A 26,191-nucleotide genomic window follows, 5' to 3' on the forward strand; every position below is an offset into this window, starting at 1 on the left:
TCAAGTCATTAAGAATTTGACAGAACTGTTCTAAGAATCTTATCTTGGCATTTGTTTTCTCTTTATAGACTATTTTCAAGTGGAACTGTGGAAGTATGAATGGTGCTTTCACTTTCACATACTCACTTTTTAACTCCTTTGAAAGTGTGCTTGTTAACCCGCAAAGTTTCACGTAGCATAATGTTGACTTGTTTTCACCCAGGGTATAATATATCGCTCGGTAGTTGTTGACTTGTTTCCACCAAAAAAAAAAAAAAAATACTACTGAAGGAGATGGGGGTACAGTTAGAACTTGGAACTTTACCTCCATCTCAAAACTGCAAAGTTTTATATCTGGTTGCGTAGTTTTGTATAGGTTTGGTGGTCCTTAATTCACGCGTATTCAACTTCAAATTATGCTTAGGAAAAGCTTACAAATTTGCACAGCCAAAATGTCAATGCGTTGGCATAGAAAACGAACCTATTTTGTAATTTTGCGTCATTGTAAGAAAGTAAGCACTGAGAAGTTCTTGGAATGACCAGATTTCTCTGTCGAGGAGTGGTCAGTGACGGATGTTTGCTAGCAACGTCAATAAATTCAGTGATAGTTGAAATTTCATCAATTGAGTGAAGAATTGAAAGAAGCTCTGAAGTTTGAACTAAGTCTCCACTCTGCACTGAATAGCGTGTTTGTCAAGTCTGAAATTCAAAATGACTTCTTCAAAGACTTTTGTGAATATCTGTTCTCATTTAAAGAAAAACATCACCAGATAAAAAAAAAAAAAGGAAATAGAGTATCCTTATCACCATGTCATGAGAGTTAATTGTTTCCAAAAAACTTTTATTGGCTTGGATTATTATTCTTTTTTAGCTTTGGTAAAGTATATAGATCAAAAGTTTGCATAGCTCTATGTCTTCACAAATAATATAAAAATGCCCAAAGGAAGCATATTATTGTACAGTGACACATTCATACTAATGCACTAAACCATACATTCATACAATGATTCTCTCAATCATAATGATAATCATCATTGTGAAACTTTATTCCTAAAAAACAATTTGATCAACTATAATTCAATATATCATATTTCGAATATTTCAAAGGTAAATCAACAATAGTTAAAGAAACAAAAATTCATTAATGTTAAAAAAAAAAAAAATGTAGGCAAGTAGTTTATTTTTAAGGGACTTTACCAAAATTAGTCGACGCAAATCTCAAAAGTCAAAATCCAATATATATTTTTTTTAAAATTTTTTTCTATTTAAATATATATATTTATAGTGAGCTGATAAAATGAGGTAAGCAAACACGACTCCTTTTTTTTTTTCTCATTTTCTCATGGCTTAAATTTTCAATTAAGCCGGCACAACTCAATCAAAATCTCAATTCCTTGTTTAATTCTCACATCCTAAATCCATCATCAAATTCATTCCCACCTCGAAAAATCCATCACAGCCATATCAATTTTACCAAAACATTGACATCAGGTGAACTCAAAAGTCTTATTATTTGATCTCATTAATATTTTGGAGTTTAAATCATTGGGTGTTGATCAAAATTGGTTCTTTTGATTTGTGTATTGATGCAAATGGTCTATTACATGTCAAATTCATTAAATTTGACAGATTCAAAGCAAATTAATCAAATTCAGAGAAATAGAAAACAGCCCATGTCTTCAAAACAGCCAATGAAGGTTCCATTTTGTGAACAATCAAGAACAGGTGCAATTGATGTGTTATACTTGATTGCTGTTATATCTGCTTTTGGATATTTGATATTTCCTTCCATTAAGATGTTCTTTAATGGAATTATGGATATTGGTATTGCTGCTTTTTATATGGTGAAATATGAAGTATGTAGTGCTCCATTGGTTTATATATCTATTGGGTTTAGTCTGTTTTTTGCAATGATGGCTGCTTTAGTGGTGTTTAAATGTATGGATAAGAAATGTGGGAAACCGAATTGTCGGGGATTGAGTAACGCTGCGGAGTTTGATATTCAGCTTGAGACTGAAGACATTGTGAAGAATTCAACTACTTCTGATGGAGGTGTAAAGGGTATATTTAAGTTGTCACAAGATCATCATAGGGAATTGGAAGCCGAGCTTAAGAAAATGGCACCACCTAATGGGAGAGCTGTTCTTGTTTTTCGATCAAGGTGTGGATGTCCTATTGGTAGAATGGAAGTTCCGGGGTTGAAGAAGATTAAGAAGATTAAGAAATAGAGACAAGAAGGTTGTTGGTAATTGGTGGTCGTAAGGAAATTCGTTATGGGGCTAGTTTCATTTCATATATGAAGAAGAATACTGCTTATAGATGAAGGTCATTGAATCTCTTCTGTGTCTAAATAAGTGCATGGGAATAAACTTGTAAGGATTCTTTATATATGAATATAAGCATCATCTCTTTATTTTACCATTGTGCTATTCTTTGATTAAACTCTATTTTTTTTAGGTGTGCATAGAATTGATTTTTTTTTCTTTAGTATGTTATTTAAACCTTTTGAATTCCAACCCTACAGCAATCTCTGTTCTTTATTTTGGTTCACTTTAATTCTTACACTATGGTTTTTTTGTATCTTTTATATGGTCAGAAAGTATAAGATGGAATCATAGTCTTTCTTATTTAATCATAAATGTCTTTTTGTTGCATTTGTTAACTATGTGGATCATACAAAGGCTATTGAAGAAGAGAAGTGAGAATATTACTCAGTTGATAAAAGTTAAGGGACATTTCATCATCATTTTTTTATGCTGATGTCATTTCATCCTCATTGTCACCATTGTAAGTCATTGTGGCGATTACATCTTTGATCCTTTAGCGCTGTTAAACGTTTAACACTGTCTAGAGCTGTATCTTATCTTTCTGCTCTTTTCCGCAGTAGTGTTTCTATTGCATAGATTTATATTCCATAACCTTGGCAAGTGCATATATTTGTATTTAATATGCTTCACAACAGCTTTTTTTGTGTTTGCTTGTGAAATCGTTTGTATTTTTTGTGAATGTTTAATCATCTCAATGGGACTTCAGTCTTCTTATCTTCTATTTAAACCTATTCCTGGATTTCAAGATATGTGGTTGTCTTTTAGTTTCTCTTCAGATTTATGAACATGTTGTTGCTTGATATGTTGCACTATGTTAAAATGTGGTTTCTTGAATGCCATACATATAACTCCTCGAATCATATATTGTCTCGCAATATCAATCTTTACGTAAAGAACGAGAGTGGTTTTATATTTCTTTCCTCTTCATTAAAAAAAGACCCACTATAAACACAAAATAAGTACATATGCAATTACATATGTCCGAACCGTTATGTGCAACCAAATGAAGTTTTCGACATGGGTTGGCTCTCATGGATGTTTTATGTAAACCTGGGGCCTTGATTTGGTTTCTCTTCCAGTAAGGTGTCATTCACCTGTATGTACCTTTGTCTTTCCTTGTTGGAAAACTTGAATAGAACTCAAGCACTTTTAGCCACTCTGTTGAACCATCTGCTGAATCATGTCTATTTGATTATGTATTTACCTTTATTGTTTTTCTGATAAAAATGTTTTTCTTTCTATTTGAAATAGGTATTATGGTTAATGTATCTGTACATCCATAATTCCATATATGTTCTATGTTCATTCTTTGAACATGCACTTGACTGCTGAACATCCAAAGTTCTGATCATGCAGTATGAGATCCTATGCCCATCTTTCTACATAAATTGGAAATGTTATTTTTTTTTCTTGCATTAGAACAACACCCGCTTACAACATGAAGATAACCTTTTATTCGAAAAAAAAAGGGTGTTATGCTTTGGATTTGCATGGTCACTAGAGCTAGTACACAATCAAAGAATGTCTTGGTCTATGTTGGGCACTTGGACTTGTAGATGGTAGATGTAGCTTGATACCTGATTTTGAAGAAGGTGATATCTTCTTGATTTTACATTCCATCGTCCTCATAGTGGAATACATGACTATAACTCAAGCATTTCTAAGTTACTTTTAAAATCTCTGCTAATCACATATATTAATGCTTTCTGAATGGGCTCATTCCTGTTGGATGAAGGGAATTTTCAAGCATTATTATTATTATTATTATTATTATTATTATTATTTTTTTATTTTTGAGTTCACTCACGGTATGATTTAGATTCGGTTTTTATTGATATGATCAGTTTGGCACAAACTTAGTGTATGTCAATGTCTAAAATTTTAGCCTGTTTATAGCCGTGTAAGACTTGGAGTGACACAATCACACAATACATCAATGCAAGTTAGAAAATGGTGTCCTCTACTCCTTGGAACATATAGGAACTGGTTCTTGTCCTACTTCTCCTTAGCATGGTAAAATCCCATTTTCCTGTTAGTGTTGGAAAACTAACCTACATCCTTTACTGATAGATAAATTTATGTTAAATTTTTTGAGTATTGTTCCTCATTTGTATTTTGTCTTCCTAAACACAAGCTGTCCAGTTAATTTGAGACTAGTTGCTTCCCTGCTCTGGTCCTACTTCGAAAAACTAAGTTCCATGGGCTTGTTATTTGCTATGCCTTTCTCAGTAGGAAAAAAGCAAGTTTATCTCCCGAAAGCTTGCACATACGCCCATGTTGTTCTTGCTATCTTCTGAGTTGATCTCTTAGTCTTCCAGGAATATGATGCAAGCATCTTATTTCTGACATTGACTTCACAAATCAAAGAAAACATAATATGGATTGTCCTCTATAAAAATTTATATTTGAAGCAGACAATGATTAAAACACAAGCACTAGACACACATAGGTATATGACAAAGCTGAATAGCTCATCGTCTATGGACTCTTTGCTCCTGGATACTTGGGCCAACTGACAAGCAGTTCAGTTGGTATTGCCGCATGTGACCAGGGCCAAGAGTGCTTGCTGCAATGTTTGAAAACTGTGTTGTAGATTTGTTTTCCAGTCAGGTGCTTGATCCAACTTATTGGTGGTTAGGTCTGAATCTTAGGTTGAATCCTCTCTAGTGTCCAACTTTTTGTTTTTCCCATCCATGGTTTAGCACCTTTGAACACCAAACTGGATTGTTCTTGGCCATTACTATGGTAGTGATATCATGAGCTTCATTGTGAATAGCATTGTTTTATGGGCATGCATATCTGATGCAGTACAGGATCTTGCAGATACATATATGGATGCACATGGTGATGTCTCGGTGGTTTAGTAGTTTGGTTGTTTTTAGTTGAAGGCGCGCACGCCCTTGGCCAGCCTTCTGACAAGGGCGCACGCCCTCTGGGCTTTTTGAATTCAGGCCTTTTTAGTTGAAGGTGCGCATGCCCTCAGCTTAGCCTTATGTCAGGTGCGCACGTGCTCTGGGTTATTTGTAGTCAGGTTTTCTGTTTTTTGTAGGTTTTAGTTGGTGAATTTTAGGATCACCGCAGTCTTGATCTTTAGGGTTTAAACGCCTGTTTAAGGGTTGTTGAGGTTTGTAATAATACATTCTTGGATTTTATCAATTTTATTCATCGTTTCTTGTTTAAAGAACGATTCTTGATTGTTTGCGAGCTAACGAACACTTAATTCATACATCAGTTGGTATCAGAATCAGCAATAAACTGGACATGCCTCGTCTAGCAGGAAAAGGGCGTGGTAGAGCACAGCGAGAAGCAACTCTGGAAGATGTGTATGAACGTGATCGCATGGCCGAACTCTCAAGGCAGGTAGCAACGCTAACCTGCCAGGGCGCAGCCCTAACACGGCTGACCGAACACCCACAAAATCGTGAACCACAGCTGGTGGAGGACGATTTTGAGGCAGAGGATGCTAATCCCTTTGCCGACTTAGCAGAAGATGAAACTTTTCCGCTTGTTCCACCGCCACGGGAGAACAGACGTTGGGAATCTGGGTTAAAAATCGATTTGCCCGAATTTTATTGGGGTTTACTTCCGGTTGAACTAATTGATTGGATTGGTATAGTGGAGGAGGTCATGGATTTCAAGGAAGTTCCAGTGGACAAGCGGGTTGCACTGGTGGCGACCAGGTTTCGGGTTCGTGCTATTGCTTGGTGGCAACAGTTGAAAGTTTCCCGCTATAGAAAAGGTAAACCTAAACTTGTTACGTGGGAAAATCTTAAGAAACATCTCCGTGCAGATTTTTTACCCTTTAATTATACTCGAGAGCTATATCAGCGTCTCCAGAACTTACGTCAGGGTTCGAAAACGGTTGATGAATATACCAAAGAGTTTTATCATCTTTTGGCTCGGGTAGACCTTATTGAATCTAGTGATCAACTGGTAGCACGTTATATTGGGGGTGTTCGAAATAACCTTCAGGATGCACTTAACTTGTTTGATGTCGTTATTGTCTCCGAAGCGCATCAGTGCGCTTTGACCTTAGAGAAGCAACTGAACCGAAGGGGTAGTACTACTTCCTACCGCCCTCATAATGCACCTATTGCTAAACCACCAGTTGTACAAGAGCTTGTTGGTCGCAACCCTACTTCAGTTAAGTGTTTTCGTTGTGGCGAGGTCGGGCATTATGCTAACCGGTGTTCTAAACCGCTAGCTCCGGGTAAGATTTTGTTTGTTGAAAATGAAGATATTGATGACTACCATGTGGGTGATATTTTAGGCGCACCTATTTTTGATGTTGGCCCTGATGACGTGCCTGAGGAGATTGTTCAAGGTGACAAGGGGGACCTTCTGGTTGTTAGGCGCTTGTGTTTTGCTCTAAAAGACACTGAGGGTGATGGGTGGCTCCGCAATTATATTTTTCAGTCCACCTGCACCATTCAGGGGAAAGTTTGTAAATTGGTTATTGACTCTGGCAGTTGTGAGAATGTGATTTCTTCTGAGGCAGTGCGTAAGCTTAATTTACTGACGGAGAAACACCCAGCTCCTTATTCCTTGTCCTGGCTGAAGAAGGGAACTGAGGTTACTGTATATAAACGCTGCTTGGTGGATTTTTCCATTGGTTCTAAGTACTCCAATAAAGTATGGTGTGACGTCGTCTCTATGGATGCCTGCTATTTATTATTGGGTCGACCGTGGCAGTTTGATCGCCGGGTATCCCATGATGGTTGGCACAACACCTATAGCTTCCTGTTTAGTGGTATTAAGATCGTACTCGTGCCCAGTAGAGAGCCAGCCCCGATTACTCCTCCAGCACCGAAGTCGTCTTGTTTAGCTATGCGTAGTTTTGAGACTGAATTACTAGCCGCGGATCGTGTGTTTATTTTGATGTGTGAGCCACATTCCTTAAACGCCACCACCCCAGAATGCGTACTGGGTTTGTTAAAGGAATTCTCTGATCTTTTCCCCGATGACTTGCCCGATGGGTTGCCGCCTATGCGGGATATCCAACACCAAATTGATTTAGTCCCTGGTTCCAAAATGCCAAATCGTCTGCATTATCGAATGAGTCTGAAAGAGCATGCTGAATTACAGAGACAGGTCACCGATTTGCTTGCTAAGGGATTTATTCGAGAAAGTCTTAGTCCTTGTGTTGTGCCCGCTTTATTAGTACCGAAGAAAGATGGTACTTGGCGTATGTGTGTCGACAGCCGGGCTATTAACAAGATCACTACGAAGTACCATTTTCCTATTCTTTGGTTAGATGACCTCCTTGATCAGTTACACATGGTGCTGCCGTGTTCACAAAGCTTGACTTGAAGTCTGGCTATTATCAGATCCGTATTCGTATTGGTGATGAGTGGAAGTCGGCTTTTAAGACAAAGGAAGGCTTTTATGAGTGGCTAGTTATGCCATTCAGCCTCTCTAATGCACCTAGCACCTTTATGCATGTCATAAACCAGGTCCTGAAGCCGTTCTTGGGCAAGTGTGTGGTGGTGTATTTTGACGACATTTTGATTTACAACAAAGACATCCAATCTCACCTCCAAGATCTCCGCAATGTATTGTCTGTTTTACGTCAGGCTCAACTTTTTGCTGTGGTTCCTAAGTGTGTGTTATGTACTGACTCAGTTTTATTTATGGGTTATGTGGTTTTGAAAGAAGGAATTTTTTTGTTGATAATTTTAAAGTGGAGGCCGTTCGATCTTGGCCTAGCCCGACAACCCTCACTGAAGCACACAGTTTTCATGGTTTTACTTCTTTTTACATCCACTTTGTTCCTCACTTTAGTACTATTACTGCACCTATTACTGATTGTTTGCATAGTGGTAAATTCTTTTGGTCTTCAGGCCGCAAAGGGGAGTTTTCAAGTGCTCAAGACCAAGTTAATTTCGGCACCAATCCAGGCAATCCTTAAACTGCGGTGGTCTAGTTATCTTTATCTCCAGGACTTTACTATTGTTTTGTGTCACAAGTCTGGCGTACAGAATCGTGTGGTTGATGCCCTGAGTCGGCACTCTTTTCTTTTAGTGTCCTTACGCACCACGGTGTTGGGTTTTGATTCGTTCCCTGACCTCTACTAGAGTGATCCCTATTTTGCTCCTATATTTGTTGCTATACAGGAGGGTCAGTTATCGGAAATTTCTTTACAGGACGGGTTTTTATTTAAGGGTCGTCACCTCTGTATTCCCAATTGTAGCCTTCGTCTCCGTCTTCTTCAAGATTTGCATTGTGAGGAGCATTTTGGCCGTGACAAGACCCTGACGTTGGTCTCTAATTCATACTTTTGGCTAGGTTTAAGCAAGGATGTTCAAAAGTTTGTTGTGCGTTGCCAGATTTGCCAGGTTTCTAAGGGGCACGCTACGAACGCAGGGTTATATACTTATATATGCCATTACCTATGCCGAACCGTCCCTAGTATGTTATTAGTATGGATTTTGTTCTTGGTCTCCCTTGTACTCAACGGGGTTTCAATTCCATCTTTGTGGTGGTTGACAGATTCTCAAAGATGGCCCACTTTATTGCTTGCAAGTAGACTACAGTTAATGTTGCTCAGTTATTTTTCCGTGATGTCTATCGCTTGCATGGTTTTGCCTGACTCCATTGTTTCCGACAGAGATACTCGGTTTTTGAGTCACTTTTGGCGTTCTTTGTGGAAAATGTTGCATACCGATTTGGAGTTTAGTAGTGCTTATCACCCTCAGACTGATGGACAGACAGAAGTGGTTAATCATTCTTTGGGTAATTTACTGTGTAGTTTGGTTGGCACTAAGGTGAAGCAGTGGGATTCTTTTCTTGCGCAAGCCGAATTTCCTTTTAACCGTTTGGTTAATCACAGCTCCGGGTACAGTCCATTCCAAGTTCTTTATGGTTTTAACCCTCGGGTTGCTACCGATCTTGTTCCCATCTCCGGCTTAAGGCCTATTCATCCTACTGCCTCTGACATTGTTCAACATCTCCATGATATTCATGCTGCTGTTCACACGGATCTCTTAGAATCTAATGCCAAGTATAAGGCTGCTGCTGATAGGCATCGCCGTTCCATGTAGTTCGAGGTTGGCGAGTTCGTTTGGGCGGTTCTCACTAAGGAGCGATTTCTTGTGGGTGCTTACAACAAGCTGGGCCCTCGAAAGATCGGTCCTGTGGAAGTGATTGAGAAGATTAATCCGAATGCTTATAGTCTCCGATTACCTAGTCATATTCGCACTTCTGATGTTTTCAACGTGAAGTATCTCCTTCCTTACTTTGGTGACTCCTCCGATGATGACTCAAATTCTAGGACAAATTCCTTCCATCCAGGAGGGAATGATGCAGTACAGGATCTTGCAGATACATATATGGATGCACATGGTGATGTCTCGGTGGTTTAGTAGTTTGGTTGTATTTAGTTGAAGGCGCGCACGCCCTTGGTGTAGCCTTCTGACAGGGGTGCACGCCCTCTGGGCTTTTTGAATTCAGGCATTTTTAGTTGAAGGAGCGCAGGCCCTCAGCTTAGCCTTATGTCAGGCACGCACGTGCTATTTGTAGTCAGGTTTTCTGTTTTCTGTAGGTTTTAGTTGGTGAACTTAAGGATCACCGCAGTCTTGATCTTTAGGGTTTAAACGCCTATTTAAGGGCCGTTGAGGTTTGTAATAAGACATTCTTGGATTTTATCAATTTTATTCATCATTTCTTGGTTAAAGAACGATTCTTGATTGTTTGTGAGCTAACGAACACTTTTCATACATCAATATCTGTGTCTGTATGTAGGGGATGTCTTACTTTCTTCATCAGTTGAGAAGAGTTTCAGTAATAGCCATTGTATTGTCATTCGGTTCAGACCATATGATTGGTAGTTCTGAATTTCTGGATATGGTATTAAACATTACATCAACTTTGTGGTTATTATTCAGGGCATTCTTGGGAGGTCTACTTTGTTTACTGAACGGTAATGTTATCGCAAAAAAGGATACTAGTTGATATTCTTTCTCAAGTTTGGTCAAACATGGGACTAGTATGGAATCTAATTTTTAGTTACAGTGCTGTTTTTTGCTTCATTGTTGCAAATGGTTGCAGGGCAAGTTCTGGTACCCATTACAGATATTTACTAATTAAGGAGGCATAATTGCATAAAAACTTCAAATCTTGGCTGCAAAACTTGATAGAAGTTTGCCTCCACCATGCTGTCATTTAGGAAGGAGCTTTCTGCAAAAGTAACCAGATGAACTAATCCAATTTGCTAACTAATGTTTTGCCCTGCAATCATTTGCTTTTTAAAGCTCTGCCAGCATTGAACTGTTATCTCTCAGGAGTCAGGACTAGCACACACTGCAGACAGATATTGTTTTGAGTGACCTATTGCTCACATCATTTTCAGTGGTTTAATTATTTTCAGTGGTTGCTGATTAATTGATTTCTTTGCTCTTTTTCTGATTCCTGTGGCCAATATTCCTCACATCTTCTTTTCATGCTTTTGAATTCGGTAGATCTCCTTAGAAGGGCCCATTGGAGAATAATAATTGATGGGGTTGCCTTTGCTTATAACTTTTGATTCAATGGATTACTCATATGACTTTTGATTCACCGATCCTTCTCCTACTAACCTACACATGCGATGGTTGTTGGACATCATCCCAGAATCTCCTTTTCTTGTTTTGGAATATATTAAAGCAAGAAAGCATATGCAAGTACAGCAGCTGGTTATATGGAAAGGTACTTCAATAACTCTCATCCTTTTCAAGTTTTTCAAACGTTTGGGCTACGGATTTGCCCCCCTCCATTTCTGAATAGCTAGATAAAGATTCTTCTATAAAAGCTTCTTGTAGGAAACTAGGGGAGAAAAAATGATTGCCCAGCTTACACTTGCACCTGAGGTGGAGGATGGGGTGAAACCCAATTCTCCAGGTTGGGTTAGTGGAACAACAACTTTTTTGATGGGTCCATAAGGAGAATATATAGGTGATTAACTGATTAAGTGACCCAACTGTTTTTATTTTATTTTGTTATGCTTTTCTTTCTTTTTCTTTTTTCTGGCTGTCTCATTGTATGGTGATTGGCCCTATCAAATGTTTGCATGATTTGTTACAACCATTACAAGGAAAAAGAATATCCCCTACAGTGAGACCAAACTAACTCAACTCATTTTTATGCTGAAATGTCTACATTCTGTTAATTTGCTTATGTATGCCTTGCTATCAAACTTATCGGCAATGAGTCGGCAGAAACTGTCAATAGAATTTGATGTACCCATGTATGTACAAGATCCGTCTAGTTTACTCCAACCATTTGAAAAAGGAAATCAAACCACCAACAACGAAATGTAGTGAACCCAAAATTCAGACATTGGATATAGTGGCAGTAAAGGTGCTTGTTGTTGCCACTGCTCTTTTGAACTAAGTTAGGAGTTTAAGTGGATTGAACCATATAATAAAATACTGGAGTTAGTCTACACCATCAGTTATCTTTTCTCACAAAAAATATAAGATTCAAGCTGATCCTTGCTTTTATCTACACTTGGTATCTGACCCTCGTCACCCTTGAGTCATTTAAAGTGTTGATCACTGCAGCAGACCAACTGAATGTATGGCACTGAGAAGGCAGCACTTTGAAGAACAATCATTAAGTTTTGATTCCGGCAATCAAACTCAAGAGCGCAAATCAAGAAATATGCCATGAGGCTTGTTCTGATCACTTTTTTGATCTGCTGTTGGCCATGCTCTCCCTTTCTTTCCTTAAGTTCCGTTAGTATATGTTTTCCAGACTGAAAGTTAGATCTCTCGTTGGAATATTTCTTATTTGACTTTTTGGTTAATGGTATATTAAAAGTGCACTAATCAATATTTGTAGCTTTCGTGCTAGAAGTAACTGTGCAAACCAGTAACTTTAGGGCCCCATTTTGTCATTATCACAGTGTGTTGTTATTTGTATGGAGGGAAGATATTACTGTTCCATGATGCTATCTTTTGCAGATGTTGATGTTGCAGACACTAATACTGTTCAATTTTATTGATCAAAGGTCATGTAACCTGTTGTTTTGTGTTCAATTTTCTTAGAGAAACGAAATGCATATCTTCAGTGATAAAGACACACGATCTATCTGATAATGGCATGGTTTGATTTATCAAGGAGACGGGTGGAGGCAAATGTTTTCAGAACTACTACGATGATCAATAATAAAATTCCCATTATTCCACGATAGCGAATAATTGCAATTGCTGACAAAATTTAACCCAGGGTTCTCAAAATCACAGGGAAGAGGTGAAAGAAAAAACTGATGCAGGAAAAAACAGAGAAGAAAATATGGTTTGTTGGTTACTATACTTCGGTAGATATATACTACAGCACCGGATTTGATTACGTTGCCACTAAATATTTAGATTTCTTATTATCTCTTTCTTTAATCTACAGCAGAGTTTTACAGTATAACCGACAAACAAGATCCAGTATATTGTGATTATAGGTTGTACTGGTTCTTAATGTGAAAGTTATTGTGATCACTCCAGTGTTGCTTGATGCCACAAACTCCAGCTGGCTGCTCATTTTCAAACTGTCAGAGTTTGATTGTAGGCGAGTATAATCTTCTGATCAGCTTCATTTTCAGTGCAGGACTTGACTTAGGTGTGTCACCCACTCATCTAAACAATCACCAGACATGGTATTATGTTTGAACTTTGAATGTCACTGATTTGGTTGTACATATTTTTTTGGTGCGTCAAAGGAATAGGGTGATATTATGTGGATTACTTTCCAAGAAAGCGCAGGAGAGCTGCATAAAATAAGATTTTGCTCTTGATTTATAATGGCTCAGTGACTAAATCAAGTAGTATCCAAGTATGAGTACCCTTCAAGTATATAATTCACATTAGGATAAGCTTTGTCTTAAGATCTAAAGACTAGATTCTTTGATTCCTTCATCCCCAAAAAGAACAAAAAGAATCTGCCAACCACTCCACATCCTCCCCAAAAAATAAAGGTAAAAAACAAGAATTCATTTTATTTTTATCTTTCATAACTGAAAGAAACTTTAAAAGAAGGAAAAAAAAAACATCAAATAAAGCACTCACATTAATTCCTTCAAAAGCTTCACCCTGTGAGGAGAAAAGTTGCACCCATTATTCAAAATGGTGGGGCTACCTAATGAAGCAGAGGATCAGCCAAAGTGAATACTTGAGAAGTGGAGAAATAGCATGTAAAAACAATCCATGCACTTTCCTTCTTTTCTCTCCTTTTGAGACTCAATTGAAACTGTTTTACTTTCTCTGTTTTTGCTGCATCAGAGATTCTCTTCTGTCTCTCAAGTCAAAGAAGAAAAAAAAAAAAAAAAAAAAAAAAATGAAAAAGATGATATGGAGTGGGAAATGGGAGAAAGAAAGAGCCCCAGCTCATTGCATATATTCTTCAAGACAACTCACTTCTTGTTTCAAAATTTGGAGTGATAACTGTGGACAAGACAACCACCCGAAGTTATAAAGAGAATCAAAGCTGACACACAGTTGAAGGAGAGTTATAAGTAAGAACCAAGTATCTCATTCTTACATCTTAGTTTGAAAAACTGTTTCTGATAAGCAAAACTGAAATGGGTCTGCAAGAAATGCAAAACCAAGACATGGATTTAGCTCTGTCTACAGATGCAAAACCAAGGTTAAAATGGACTCCAGTGCTTCACCAACGATTCATCGAAGCCGTAACTCACCTCGGTGGGGCAGAGAGTAAGTGCAGTGGCTTCTTTATCAAGTTATATATGTAGTACTCTTTCTTTTCATTTATCCTGAATCATTTGTTTGTTTTAATTTGGGCAGAAGCAACCCCAAAGAGTGTAATGAGGGTGATGGGCATTCCTGGATTGACTTTATACCACTTAAAGAGCCATTTACAGGCATAACTTTTTTTATATGCAACTCTGTTTCATATATCATTGCATGAAAATTTTTGTTGTTGAAGTGAATCGATGTTCTTCTGCAGAAATACAGGCTTGGGAAGAGCCAACAATCAGAAACCAGCATTGACAATGAGCAAGAAGGTGAGATACTAGTCCAATATAGATTTTTCGGCGTTTCTCTAATCGGGTCTTGATGGTAGTGCATTGTTTTTCTAGTGGTTGATTACACGGAGAGTGAGATTCAAGACGGCCATATTATTAGTGGGAAGGTCATGGATGGAACAAATGGACCGATAGATGAGTAAGGATCAATGCTGTTCTTTGTTTGTTTAAGTTTATAGGTGATGCTAATATAGAACACACTGTTTCACAGAAATTTGCATATTGCTCAGACTCTACAGATGCAAATGGACGTGCAGAACAAACTTAATGAACAGATTGAGGTAATACCTGAAAAACCATTTTGAATTCCTGATCATTTTACGTAATATTGACAATTGGTACCATCACAAAGCAATTTTTTGTTTAGGGACAATTGGTACCATCACAAAGCAATTTTTTGTTTAGGTGCAGAGACATTTGCAACTGCGAATTGAAGCTCAAGGGATGTATTTACAGTCAATACTTATGAAGGCACAGGAAACACTTGCTGGGTATAAATCATCATCGAAGAGACTTGAAGCTGCAAAGACGGAAGTCTCTGAGTTGGTCTCCATGGTGGAAACCAGGTGTTTCAATTCTTCACCCTCGGAATTCACAAAAACTGGTTTCTTTGTGTTAGACAATGCAGGAAAAAAAGCAAACAGAGCAACAGATTGCTCCATTGAGAGTTCCTTAACATCCTCTGAAAGCAGTGGAAGAAAGGATGGGAAGCAACTCCAAGTGGAGCGAAATGCAAGTAGAAGCAACCATTGCTATGCTGGATCAAGTTATAGTCTTGCAGGGAGGAAGAGAAGCGGTAGCACTATTTCGGATGAGTCGTCTGTTGATCAGCCGTTAACTTATATACCTCCATGCGACGAGGAGAAACCATGTAAGTTGAGAAAGTTAGCTGAGGAACTTGATCTGAACTGCAAGTATCAGAGAGAATTCATGCCACGACAAGAACTAGATTTGAACTATGCTGAACCTCAGCTATTTGAGGAGTTTTAGAAGCAGTTTGGTGCATGAAAAATATTTCAAGATGCCAAGTATTATATAGGTATATGAGGTACTGTCTATATGATTTTATACATCATGGACTCCTCCAGTTATGTAAGCTGAGATGTGTTCTTTATATACAAACTATATATATAGGTCAATATGTATATGCAACTGGAGTACTTTTCAAAGTATATCCTATCATATATATAGATATTGTGTGTATATATGTAAGGCTGTTTGTAATAAAAAAAAATTGACTGTGAAGATATGGCATGTGGTACGTGCTCTCTCTCTCTCTCTCACACGCGCACAGATATCCTTCATAAATATGAAATCCAATTCCAAGCATACAAAAGAAAAATGGTACAAAGAGAAACATCGACGAGAAGGAAAATACAAGCACATCAAATACATATATATCCAGTACAGTTGTGCAGCGCGAACTCTTAGCAAACACATATGCGCTATACTTGATAACACTTGAACGGGCAAATTGCAACACCAAGTAATGATCATTCCATGCCCCTCTCTAACCATGCAAAGTGCCCATTGGACTCATTAGATCAGATAATGCAGAGGTGTCCACTACTCTTAATCCTTCAACTCCAAATACCTTATAATCCTTATCGACTACAGATCCAACACTGCATCCTCGGTGGCTATGTAGATAAGACCCTTTATTCATCTTACAAAATTCTTTCAATCTCTCTTCACTAAAGATGCCGTTCGAGTAACCATCATTCCCTTGTTTTTTATCACCTGAACTGACAATATCAATCTTTTCACTGTAATTAGTCCCTAGAAGGGAATCCATAGACCGAGCAATCTTCTTCATCTCATGAACCATCTCAACACATTCATCCAAATCTTTTTCCTCTAAAAGATAGTTGAACTTCACTGATGGATTTTTTCTGGGATCAACACTGTTTAACTTTACCATTCCTTTAGACCTTGGATAAGCTAGTTTTCCCAGTATGGATCTTAGTTGTTTGTTCTTTTTTAAACGTCCACCACCATATTGAAATAAGAACTTGGAATTATTTGTAATTCCTATAACTTGAGATGGATCTCCATATGCCTGAGGTACATCTATTACATCTAACATAAATATTATACCAGGATGGTCTTTTACATCTTGACCCACTTGTGGTGCATTGACCATTGGTGTGATGTTGAACTGAACAAGGTGTTCACTGGGGACAATTCCGCTTAACATGAGGATTTGTGGACTCCCCATTGCTCCTGCACACAACACTACATCACCCCATGATTCTCCATCGAACGAACAATTCAAATAGGCCTCGTAGGAGATTTCTAAATCTTCATGACTCTTGATGAACCTGATGCCACAAGCCCTGGGCTTAGTTCCTTCACCCGCAAGTGTTATGTGTTAAGTAACAATTTAAGTTAAGCATGAATTGAGTGAACACAATCTAAAAGGATCTCTCCCAAATCCCAAAGGCAAAAACCACCTCATATAGATTAGGATCATGCTCAAAAGCATCTTTAGAATAAAAAATTCTATATGAACAAACAACTTTGAACAAACTAACATGGTAGTGCAACATTCATGTTACAATGAGAGTTGACAATGCAACATTCATGTTGCAGTGATATTTGATAGGGCAACATGACTATTATTCTTAACAAAATGCTATGGCAGTGCAACATTCATGTTGCAGTGAGATTTGATAGTGCAACACCCATGTTTCAGAGGTAAATAGTCTAATTTGACAGTGTAATATTCATGTTGCAGTGAGATTTGATAGTGCAACATTTATGTTGCAGAGATAAACAGTGCAACATAGTAATGAGAATTGACACTACAACATCCATGTGGCAATGGTAATTGACACTGCAACATGAATATTGCACTGCCACGTCAATTTGTTCACATAGTTTGTTCAAAATTGTTTGTTCATATAGAACAACTCTCATCAGAATACCCCTAAACTGTTATGCATGACGCCCGTGAGTTTTCTCTTTGATGCACTAAATTTTAATGTGTACTAAGAACCACATCCCAAGAGCCGAAAGAAATTCTGCATACTTGCTAACTAAAAAAATCAATATGAACTGCAATACACATATTATGGTTATATTTCTTAAAATTTCAGCATAATAATGCTCAAAAGATGAGACACTGATACGGTTATATTCCATAGAAAGTCAAGAGAAGATTATAGTTAATCATAAAATCTCTTACTACTGAAAATTTCTATGCGGACCATCAGTTCTAGACGTTTGTGAGGACTGATGAATATCCTCACTTGGTTTTTTTCATTTACCTTGGGAGAAGATGATGTTTTTAACGGTCGCGTTCAAAAGAACAGTAAGCCTCTTTGGATCTCCAGCCTCTAGCAGATGAGCAGAGCAATGTCTTATTTCATTCTCATCAAATAAGGTACCTGTTATTTTTGTTCCTTCTACATGCTCTAAGCTGTAACCATTAAATGGTAAAATTCCAGCCCCAACAAATATATCTTTCGCATAACTTTGCTCTTTAGTCAGTTCTTTTGGTTCAAATATAACTTTAGATTCCACCCATTCATAAGCCTCCTTCACTAGTTTCCCATCCCATCCAGCTCTCTCTATGTACTCCTTATTACTCCTAGTGTAAATGCCGCCATTTATCGCGGTTGTTCCTCCCAACACTCTTCCTCTATAGTTAGCTACTCCCTCCTCTGATTCAAATTTTTGTATTATCGAAGTGAATTCATTGACCTGTGACGCAGAACGAAAGAAGTTCTTCTTTTCCATTATGAAGGGGTCCTCAAATGGTGATCCACCTCTTTCGACTAAAAGCACTGTGTATCTTTTGGACAATGTTGCGGCGAGGGGGCAACCAGTAGTGCCTCCACCCACAACAATATAGTCAAAATATTTAGACTGCACTTGTTGGACGTCAGAAATAATGTTGAGGACTCCATGACCTACAATGAAAATCGAATATTATGAACATTATACGAATGAGCGGTTTTTGGCTCCCAGCGGTTTTTGATCCAATGGCTCCAAATCCAATCAAAACCCACCACGTTTCCAAATAAATTGGGGAGCCAGCTAGCCAATATTTCTCTTTAAAAGTGAACTTCCTGTTTTGCTCCTATTTAAAAGTGGGATTCTTTTTCTCCATAAGACCATAAGGAAAGGATCGAATTTAATCAGGATTCTAGCATTTGCTGGCTGTACCGGTACGCAGGCCTAAGAGAACCTAGATGCAGTAATTTGCCATGCAATACACCCTCACCTTTTGCTGGTGGAGGGCCCAGATGGACTGCGCACCCATAATCCACCGTACTCTAGATTTTGGCTTTAATCATAATCTATTTGTAGTGTCAAAATTCACTAAATATTATGTAGTGGGATCACAATTTAATGTTAACACTTCCACCAACATTATGCTACTATCAACTCAAAATTTGGGGTAATCAACATTGTTAATTATTTTGATTACTAAGATTTTAATTTAGTAATAGTGCTTCCTTCCAGGTGCCGACTAGCAAAGTCGGTAAAACCTTTTGGGTGATGATACTAGAGGTATGGGGCTCGAACCCCGCCCAGCATCAAAGAGTTACTGATCTCATTTAAAACAGGCTTGCAAAAAAATAAAAATAAAAAAATCCAGTCCAGATGTCAGTTATTGCTACAAGCTTGGTACTTAGACGATGAAACTCTGATTGGGATACAGAACAAGTGGCAACAACTTTGCGCATGATTCAGGAAGAAGGACCTTCTTACGAGTTGGTTTTTTTTTGATGCAAAATGGGTTGGTTCTTAATGTGGCTAAAACTAAGATATTTTGGCCATCACTAGATCTACGTCGCTCCGCTCCCAGTCTCTTTCTTTTAGATTTATCCCGTCCTCAGCAGGGGGTCAAGTTGTTTGGAGGGGCAGTCAGCATTGATTCATCCTTTGTCATAGGCCTTGCTCGCAAGCGTGTTGAAAAAGCTATGACTTTGATAGACCGTCAAGTTGTTTTGGAGGATCCACAGTGTGAGTTAGCACTCTTGCGAGCTTGTATTGGGCTCTCTAAGCTGGTTTTTGCGATTCGTACTTGTCCACCATTCTTGTTTAGAGAGGCAGCTAAGACTTTTGATCGACATCTCCGCAGTGTTCTTCAGGGTATTATAGTTTCTGATGGTCCTGGTTTCGGTGATTTATAGTGGCGTTTAGTAACTCTTCCTGCTTTACGTCATGGTGGGTTAGGTATCTATTGTGCCACTGATGTCTCAGCATTTGCTTTTGTGGCCTCCCATTTTCAAACTGTTGAGCTTTAGAACCACATTCTTAGGAGTTGTGATATAGTGCTTATGAGTGAGATTCTTGATGATGCTAGCACTGCTTTGCATCACTGTCTACCCGATCTTGACCTTAATGCTCTAGCTATGAATGCTACCATCCCCTCAAAACCTCAAAAAGTTTTGGCGGAAGCTTTCTACAATAAGATTGCTGCAGGTCTTGAGAGGGAGTTCGAGTTATCTACTCGTCAAAAGGCAATTATTAGATGCTTGCAGTCAGAACACGCAAAGGATTTTCTACTTGCTATTCCGATGGAGGGACTTGGACAATGCATGTCGCTAGTGGAGTATCGTTCTATTCTCCAGTACCGTCTCATGATTCCTTTGTACTCTGATGGGGGTCTATGCCTTGTATGCAAAAAGAGTAAACTAGATGCTTTCAGGGACCATGCAGCACATTGTAGACATTTCCTAGGTTTCAAATACCGACATGATCATGTTAGAGATATTTTATGTGATGCATTTTGGAGGGCTGGGGTACAAGTGAAGAAGGAGGCTCCCGTCAATTTTATCACTGATCCGAATGAGGAAAATCGACACTTCGTCCTGCAGATGTATTGATTTATAGTTGGTCTGAGGGGGCATGCGTGTGTTGATGTAACTGGAGCCTCTCCGATGGTAGGGCTTGGGAATGGAGTCTTTGAGGTGGGAGAAGCAGCTAATAGAGCAGTGGCAGGGAAGATTAAGAAACACGAGGAAGCTTGTAGGGTTAACCAGCATTGTTTCATTCCGTTTAGTTTCGACACTTTTGGTTTCTTGGCACAGCAGTTTGTTAAGCTCTTTAAGAGATTGTAGAAAGTTATGGACTGCAACGTAATGACAACTGGTTCTAATGAATTTGTTTTTAGGAGGATAGGATTGCTATTCATAAAGGACTTGCGGTGCAGCTTGTTGCACGCTTGTCCTAATTATTTGTAAACCTCATTATCATTATAAATAAAATTTCCACTTAAAAAAAAAATACAACTAGTCATGAAACTTCATCTGTTCACGTGCATGATTTGTTATGCATGCCTTTATAGTTTATAGTCTTTATACTACCCATCATCAGTACCCTCTACTAGTACAACTTCAATGAATTCATATTGAGAACCTAAGAGCAGGACAAGAAACACATATTAACACCCTTTCAAAAAGTTGCTGAATGGAGAAGACAAATTCTCGCTTGCGGCGCTTAGGAAGAAAACGGCGTCATACCCAATTCTATATTTTTCCTTTTATTTTATTGGGGGCAAAATAGGTGTCACAGCCAGAATTTTTAAACAATAACAAAGTGAATATTTGAAATATAAATATCTCAAACATCACTAGGTTCACTTGTTTAAAAACCCAGACTATGACGGGGGATACTACACATAAAACCCTAACAGCCATGTCATAAAAGAATCAACTTAAATTAAAATAATCCCAATAATTATCCGCCATTGCTTTTATTAAGATATCATCCCGTCCAAACAAAACATCAAACAGACTCTCTTAATAATAGTCCTTACTACCATGTTCTCATGCCATGCAAAAAGTAAACTACGTTATTACATCCTTCCAATAAGAATCAGACCTAAAAGATAACTGGACTGCTCCAGGCACAAATCCTAATCACACGCCGTAGTTCCACTGCCTTCCACCTATGTTCCCAAGAACACACCCACGTTGCCAAAACAAAGTAAACATGGGTCAGCAAAATGGAATTTGCTGGTATGAGTAGACTAACCACATATAAACATTTCAAATCTTTTCTTATCCAACTAACACTTTAACTCTATCATAACCTAATCATTCTCAGCTTGGAAGAAAGGTAGTTCCGTCATCTCAACCGGCATAATTTCTTCCCAAGCAAAACTTCCATTATATTAACTCATTCTAATAACTCGTTTTAACATCTAAATAATTGAATTACAACTTACCGATATCCACTGCTGTATAAGGGTAGGACCGCGTCCCTGCACAAAATATTATTAAGTCCTACCCTCCTGCAAAAGAAAGTTAGAACTTGTATATAACATATGTAGATATCCTATATGTATTCAAAAGTAAGCCCAAACACACTCGCATAATCAAATCAATTTCTCTTATCAATTAATCAATTACTTTTCTTATACACCCACCCTTTAGTACCTACTCCACGATTTGCACTCTACATATTTGCCAAATCACACATTCATGTGTGCCTCTCTCCCACCGAATATATACCACAATATCATAGCCACCTTTGACTTTCATACACGTATTTCACAGCCTCATTGGGCACAAAAACTCAGATCATTCATGGCACATTCAATGAATACCTTAGGTCATTCCCGCCACATTCAAGAAATATCTATCATATCACTAACGGGCCATTCATGGCACATTCAATGAATACCCAGGTCATTCATGGCACATTCAATGAATACCCTCCTAACATATGACATCATCAGTCATAAAACTCAATTCCAAAACTTGAGGCGTGGAGAGTTCTAAAAGGGTGAGGTAAGTTTTGGTTTACGCATTATTGAACTTTATTGCATATATTATTTCAGAGAACGAAGGAATATCTTGATTCAAGTATTTTTGGTTTACGCGTTATTAATTTCATGGATATATAAGTGTCATAACGTTATGTATCGTAAAAGACTGAAAAATCACAAAGCAGTAAATACACGTACACAAGTATATTTAGAAAGGTCTTAGCCTAAGTCAAACATGCTAATAGTCCTAGACTTATCCTAATAGACCGAATCATAATTTTAGGAAAAAGTCAAATTTGGGTCAACTGGTCAAAGTCAACCCTGGTCAACAGTCAACATTGGTCAACCAGGTCTAAACTCCTATAACCCAAAAGCCCAAAGCCTAAGGCCCATATTCTAAACTTAAGTCAAAAAAATAAAATTCTAAAATTTAAAAATAAGCCCACCCACAATTTTTGGGCCCAAGCCCAACCAAAACAAAAAAAAATAACTTCACTGTTCATCTTCCTCACCAACGCCTCCACCAGCGCCTCCACATCCAGCCACCACCAATCAGCCACTCGCCACCACTAATGAACCCCGCGGTTTGGTTCCTTTTTCAAACCCCTACACATCTATACTAACAAATAATTGCGATTCCCTTATACTGGGAAAATCGCGATCTACGGCCATTACTATTCCTTCAAGCTTCAATCGCCTCCTTTGAGCACCCAAATCAACCACCAACAATCAACATAAACCCAACAACAATCTCACAACAAAATCCAAACAAAAACACTAATTCAAACAAAAAAAAACGCAGAACGGTTTGGTTTTGTTGGGACGCCATTACTACTCCTCCGGAGCTTCCACAACCCCCTCTTGCGACACCAACAACCAATTATCACCAATTATAACCCTAACCGTTCCAATCACAACCACAAGAGTCCAACTCACAAAAAAATATAATCAGAACGATTTATTGGTTTAACTTAAGCCGCCATTAACGACTGTTCCGAACTCCGGCCCAGATTCAATCAAAGTTTAGGTTATTAATCAAATCCCTATGCTAACATATAACCAAATTCAATAGTTAAACAAGAGGAGAGAAAGATAGAATAAAGACAGAAAAAAAAAACAGATCGAAACTGTATCAAAACACAGTATGAGCACAGACCATTTTCCAACCTCCAACAAATAACGAGAAATTTTTATTTATAAAAGAAGTTCATAAAATATCTACTCACCATTTATAAACCGAACAACGAGAATAATCCCGAAAGACCGAAGTCCATTGTTGCGCGAAAGGACGATCTTCCTCGTTCAAAACCCTTTCTTCTTTCAGTAAAACCCCCCCTTTTTCTAAAACTCTCGTTAGGTTTTTTTCCTTGAAACTCTACGTGAGAATACACTATTTTCTAGTTTTTAAAACCTCTCCGAAAAACAAGGGTTGAAACTTATCTACTTACTTACGGGCTTTTATCTATAACTGCTGGATATCCTATATCTGTTTTATCTATTTTCATTATTATTATCTTTATTATTATTATTATAGGAAAAAATAAAATAAAAGATGGGGTGTTATAATATACACACCTTAAAAGGATCTCGTCCCGAGATTCAAGGTAGAGTGTCAGAGAAGAGCTCAGGATGCATCTGCCTTATCTTATCTTCAAGTTCCTAGGTCACGTCATTTTCTCTTTCCACTCCACTTTTTTACCAAGTTTACAATCCTCCTCCTAAGGTGTTTCACATCCCTATCTACTATCGTGATAGGCTTCACTATAAAAGTTACATCATCGTTCAACTCTAGCTCTGCTGGCTGAACAACCTCAGTAGGATCTTTCACACATTTCCGTAGCATAGACATGTGGAAGACATCATGAATCATCGCTAAGTTAGGAGGCAAAGCAAGACGGTACGCCAAACTACCAACGGAGGCTACTATCTCATATGGTCCAATATATCGTGGACTCAACTTTCCTTTCATGCCAAACCTCATAACTCCTCTCATAGGGGAAACCTTCAAAAATACAAAATCGCCTACAGAAAACTCAACCCGTTTCCTCTTCAAATTTGCATAACTTTTCTGCCTACTCTGTGCTATCTTAATCCTTTCTCTAATGACTTTAATCTGTTCAGATGTCTCTCTCACTATCTCAGGCCCAAGCAATACTCGGTCTCCCACATCTGTCCAACAAGCAGGTGATCGACATGGATGCCCATACAAAGCCTCAAAGGGTGCCATACCGATGCTCGATTGGAAACTGTTATTATATGCAAACTCCACCAAAGGTAAATGCTCCTCCCATCCTCCACCAAAATCCATTACACAAGACCGTAACATATCTTCTAATATCTGATTCACCCTCTCTGTCTGTCTATCTGTCTGAGGATGATAAGCAGTACTCATCGCCAAACTAGTGCCCATAGCATGCTGAAAACTCTTCCAAAACTCGGAAGTGAACAAAGGATCTCGATCTGAAACAATACTCACTGGAATCCCATGTAACCTGACCACTTCCCGAATGTACAAGGAAACTAACTTATCTGTATATCTACGCACGTCAATAGGAATGAAATGAGCAGACTTCGTTAAACGATCAACAATAACCCAAATAGATTCATTACCTCTCCGAGACTTAGGCAAGCCATCAATGAAATCCATAGAAATGTGTTCCCATTTCCACATCGGTATCTCTAATGGCTGCAATAATCCAGATGGCCTCTGATGTTCTGCCTTAACCTGCTGACAAGTTAAACACTAAGAAATATATTCTCCGACATCTCTTTTCATTCCTTCCTACCAAAAGGTCCTCTTCAAGTCTTGGTACATCTTCGTTCCTTTAGGATGAATTGTAAACCGAGAATGATGAGCTTCATATAGTATCTCCTTCTTTAACTCTGCATCATCTGGTACACACAATCTCTCATGAAATCTCAATCCTCCCTCAGAATCAACTGCCCAATCAGACGGACAATCATCTAAAATATCAATGACCAGATCATCTAACCGACTAAAAAGAAATCGGTCTCTGTGCTGCATGGCAATCACTCTACTGAAAATCACCGACCTAACCTCCAAACTACATATATACCCCTCATCTGTATTTCTGGTGTAGTCCGGACATCATAAGCTACTATAGTCTCTAAACTCTTCCACTTGCACCATAAGAGTGGCCAAAACACCAGGCAATCGACTAAGTGCATCCGCAACTGCATTGCCCTTGCCTGGGTGATACTGAATCTCGAAGTCATAACTACTTATGAACTCCATCCATCTCTGCTGTCTCATATTCAACTCTTTCTGTGAATAAAGATACTTCAAACTCTTGTGATCTGTGTAAAGCTTGAACTTCTCACCATATAAATAATGTCTCCACACTTTCAAAGCAAAAACCACTGCTGCTAACTCAAGGTCATGAGTAGGATAACGTCTCTCGTGTATCTTCAACTGTCGTGAAGCATACGACACCACCTTCTGGTCTTGCATTAACACACAACCCAAACCAGTTCCACTAGCATCTGTAAAAACCACCAGCTTTCCGCCTCTAGTCGAGATTACTAGAATTGGAGCTGTAGTCAACCTCTGTTTCAATTCTAGGAAAACCTTCTCACAATCATTAGTCCATATAAACTTCACATCTTTCCTAGTTAACTTTGTGAGCGGAGCTGCAATAAGCGAGAACTTCTCAATAAATCTCCGATAATATCCAGTTAACCCCAAGAAACTTCTAATATCTGTAACAGTGGTTGCTTGTTTCCATTCTTTCACTGCAGCAACCTTTTCAGGGTCTACAACAATCCCTTCACTAGATACCAGATGTCCCAAGAAACGAATTTCTTCTTCCCAAAAATGGCACTTACTAAACTTAGCATACAACTTCTGTTCCCGGAACGTCTGCATCACTATCTTCAAATGTATCTTATGTTCTTCTGTGTTTTGTGAATACACTAAAATGTCATCAATGAAAACAATCACAAATTTATCTAAAAAGGGCCTGAAAATACGATTCATCAAGTCCATAAAGAATGCAGGTGCATTCGTCAACCCAAAAGGCATCACAGAAAACTCATACAACCCATACCGAGTTCTAAATGCAGTCAAAGAAATACTCTTCTCTTCAACTCCCATCGATAATAACCAAATTTTAAAATCAAACTTTGAAA

General features: G+C 38.3%; 3 protein-coding genes across 17 annotated transcripts; 2 read left to right on the top strand and 1 right to left on the bottom strand.

Annotated features, from left to right (window-relative positions):
* Nucleotides 1–1,251: 1,251 nt before the first annotated feature.
* LOC147522475 (uncharacterized protein At5g19025-like) lies at nt 1,252–2,397 on the top strand. Its single transcript, XM_086593661.1, has one exon. The coding sequence runs from the start codon at nt 1,566–1,568 to the stop codon at nt 2,205–2,207; it is 642 nt and encodes a 213-aa protein (XP_086449787.1). The 5' UTR covers nt 1,252–1,565; the 3' UTR covers nt 2,208–2,397.
* Nucleotides 2,213–15,561, top strand: LOC147522476 (myb family transcription factor PHL8-like). 15 transcript variants are annotated; one of them, XM_086593653.1, is made up of 7 exons: nt 10,399–10,988; nt 11,843–13,984; nt 14,075–14,151; nt 14,238–14,295; nt 14,371–14,455; nt 14,528–14,597; nt 14,722–15,561. In XM_086593653.1, exons 2-7 carry the CDS (start codon nt 13,852–13,854, stop codon nt 15,304–15,306), a joined length of 1,008 nt encoding a protein of 335 aa, XP_086449779.1. In that variant the 5' UTR covers nt 10,399–10,988; nt 11,843–13,851; the 3' UTR covers nt 15,307–15,561. The 15 variants fall into 15 exon arrangements, 1 of the variants encoding a protein (XP_086449779.1); XR_015213078.1 differs by lacking the exons at nt 14,075–14,151; nt 14,238–14,295; nt 14,371–14,455; nt 14,528–14,597; nt 14,722–15,561 and adding exons at nt 2,213–2,351; nt 5,130–5,305; nt 11,092–11,234 and having other exon boundaries at nt 5,539–10,988; nt 12,329–13,075; XR_015213081.1 differs by lacking the exons at nt 14,075–14,151; nt 14,238–14,295; nt 14,371–14,455; nt 14,528–14,597; nt 14,722–15,561 and adding exons at nt 2,213–2,351; nt 5,130–5,305; nt 11,092–11,234 and having other exon boundaries at nt 5,539–10,988; nt 12,877–13,075.
* Nucleotides 15,562–15,826: 265 nt separating this feature from the next.
* On the bottom strand, nt 15,827–25,928 carry LOC147522477 (protein HOTHEAD-like). Its single transcript, XM_086567843.1, has 3 exons — nt 25,754–25,928; nt 17,586–18,230; nt 15,827–16,665 (listed from the first exon to the last, which is right to left on the bottom strand). Exons 1-3 carry the CDS (start codon nt 25,926–25,928, stop codon nt 15,827–15,829), a joined length of 1,659 nt encoding a protein of 552 aa, XP_086423969.1.
* Nucleotides 25,929–26,191: the final 263 nt, after the last annotated feature.

The sequence above is a fragment of the Coptis chinensis genome, chromosome 1 (assembly GCF_015680905.1).
Source record: "Coptis chinensis isolate HL-2020 chromosome 1, ASM1568090v1, whole genome shotgun sequence".
NCBI lineage: Eukaryota > Viridiplantae > Streptophyta > Magnoliopsida > Ranunculales > Ranunculaceae > Coptis > Coptis chinensis.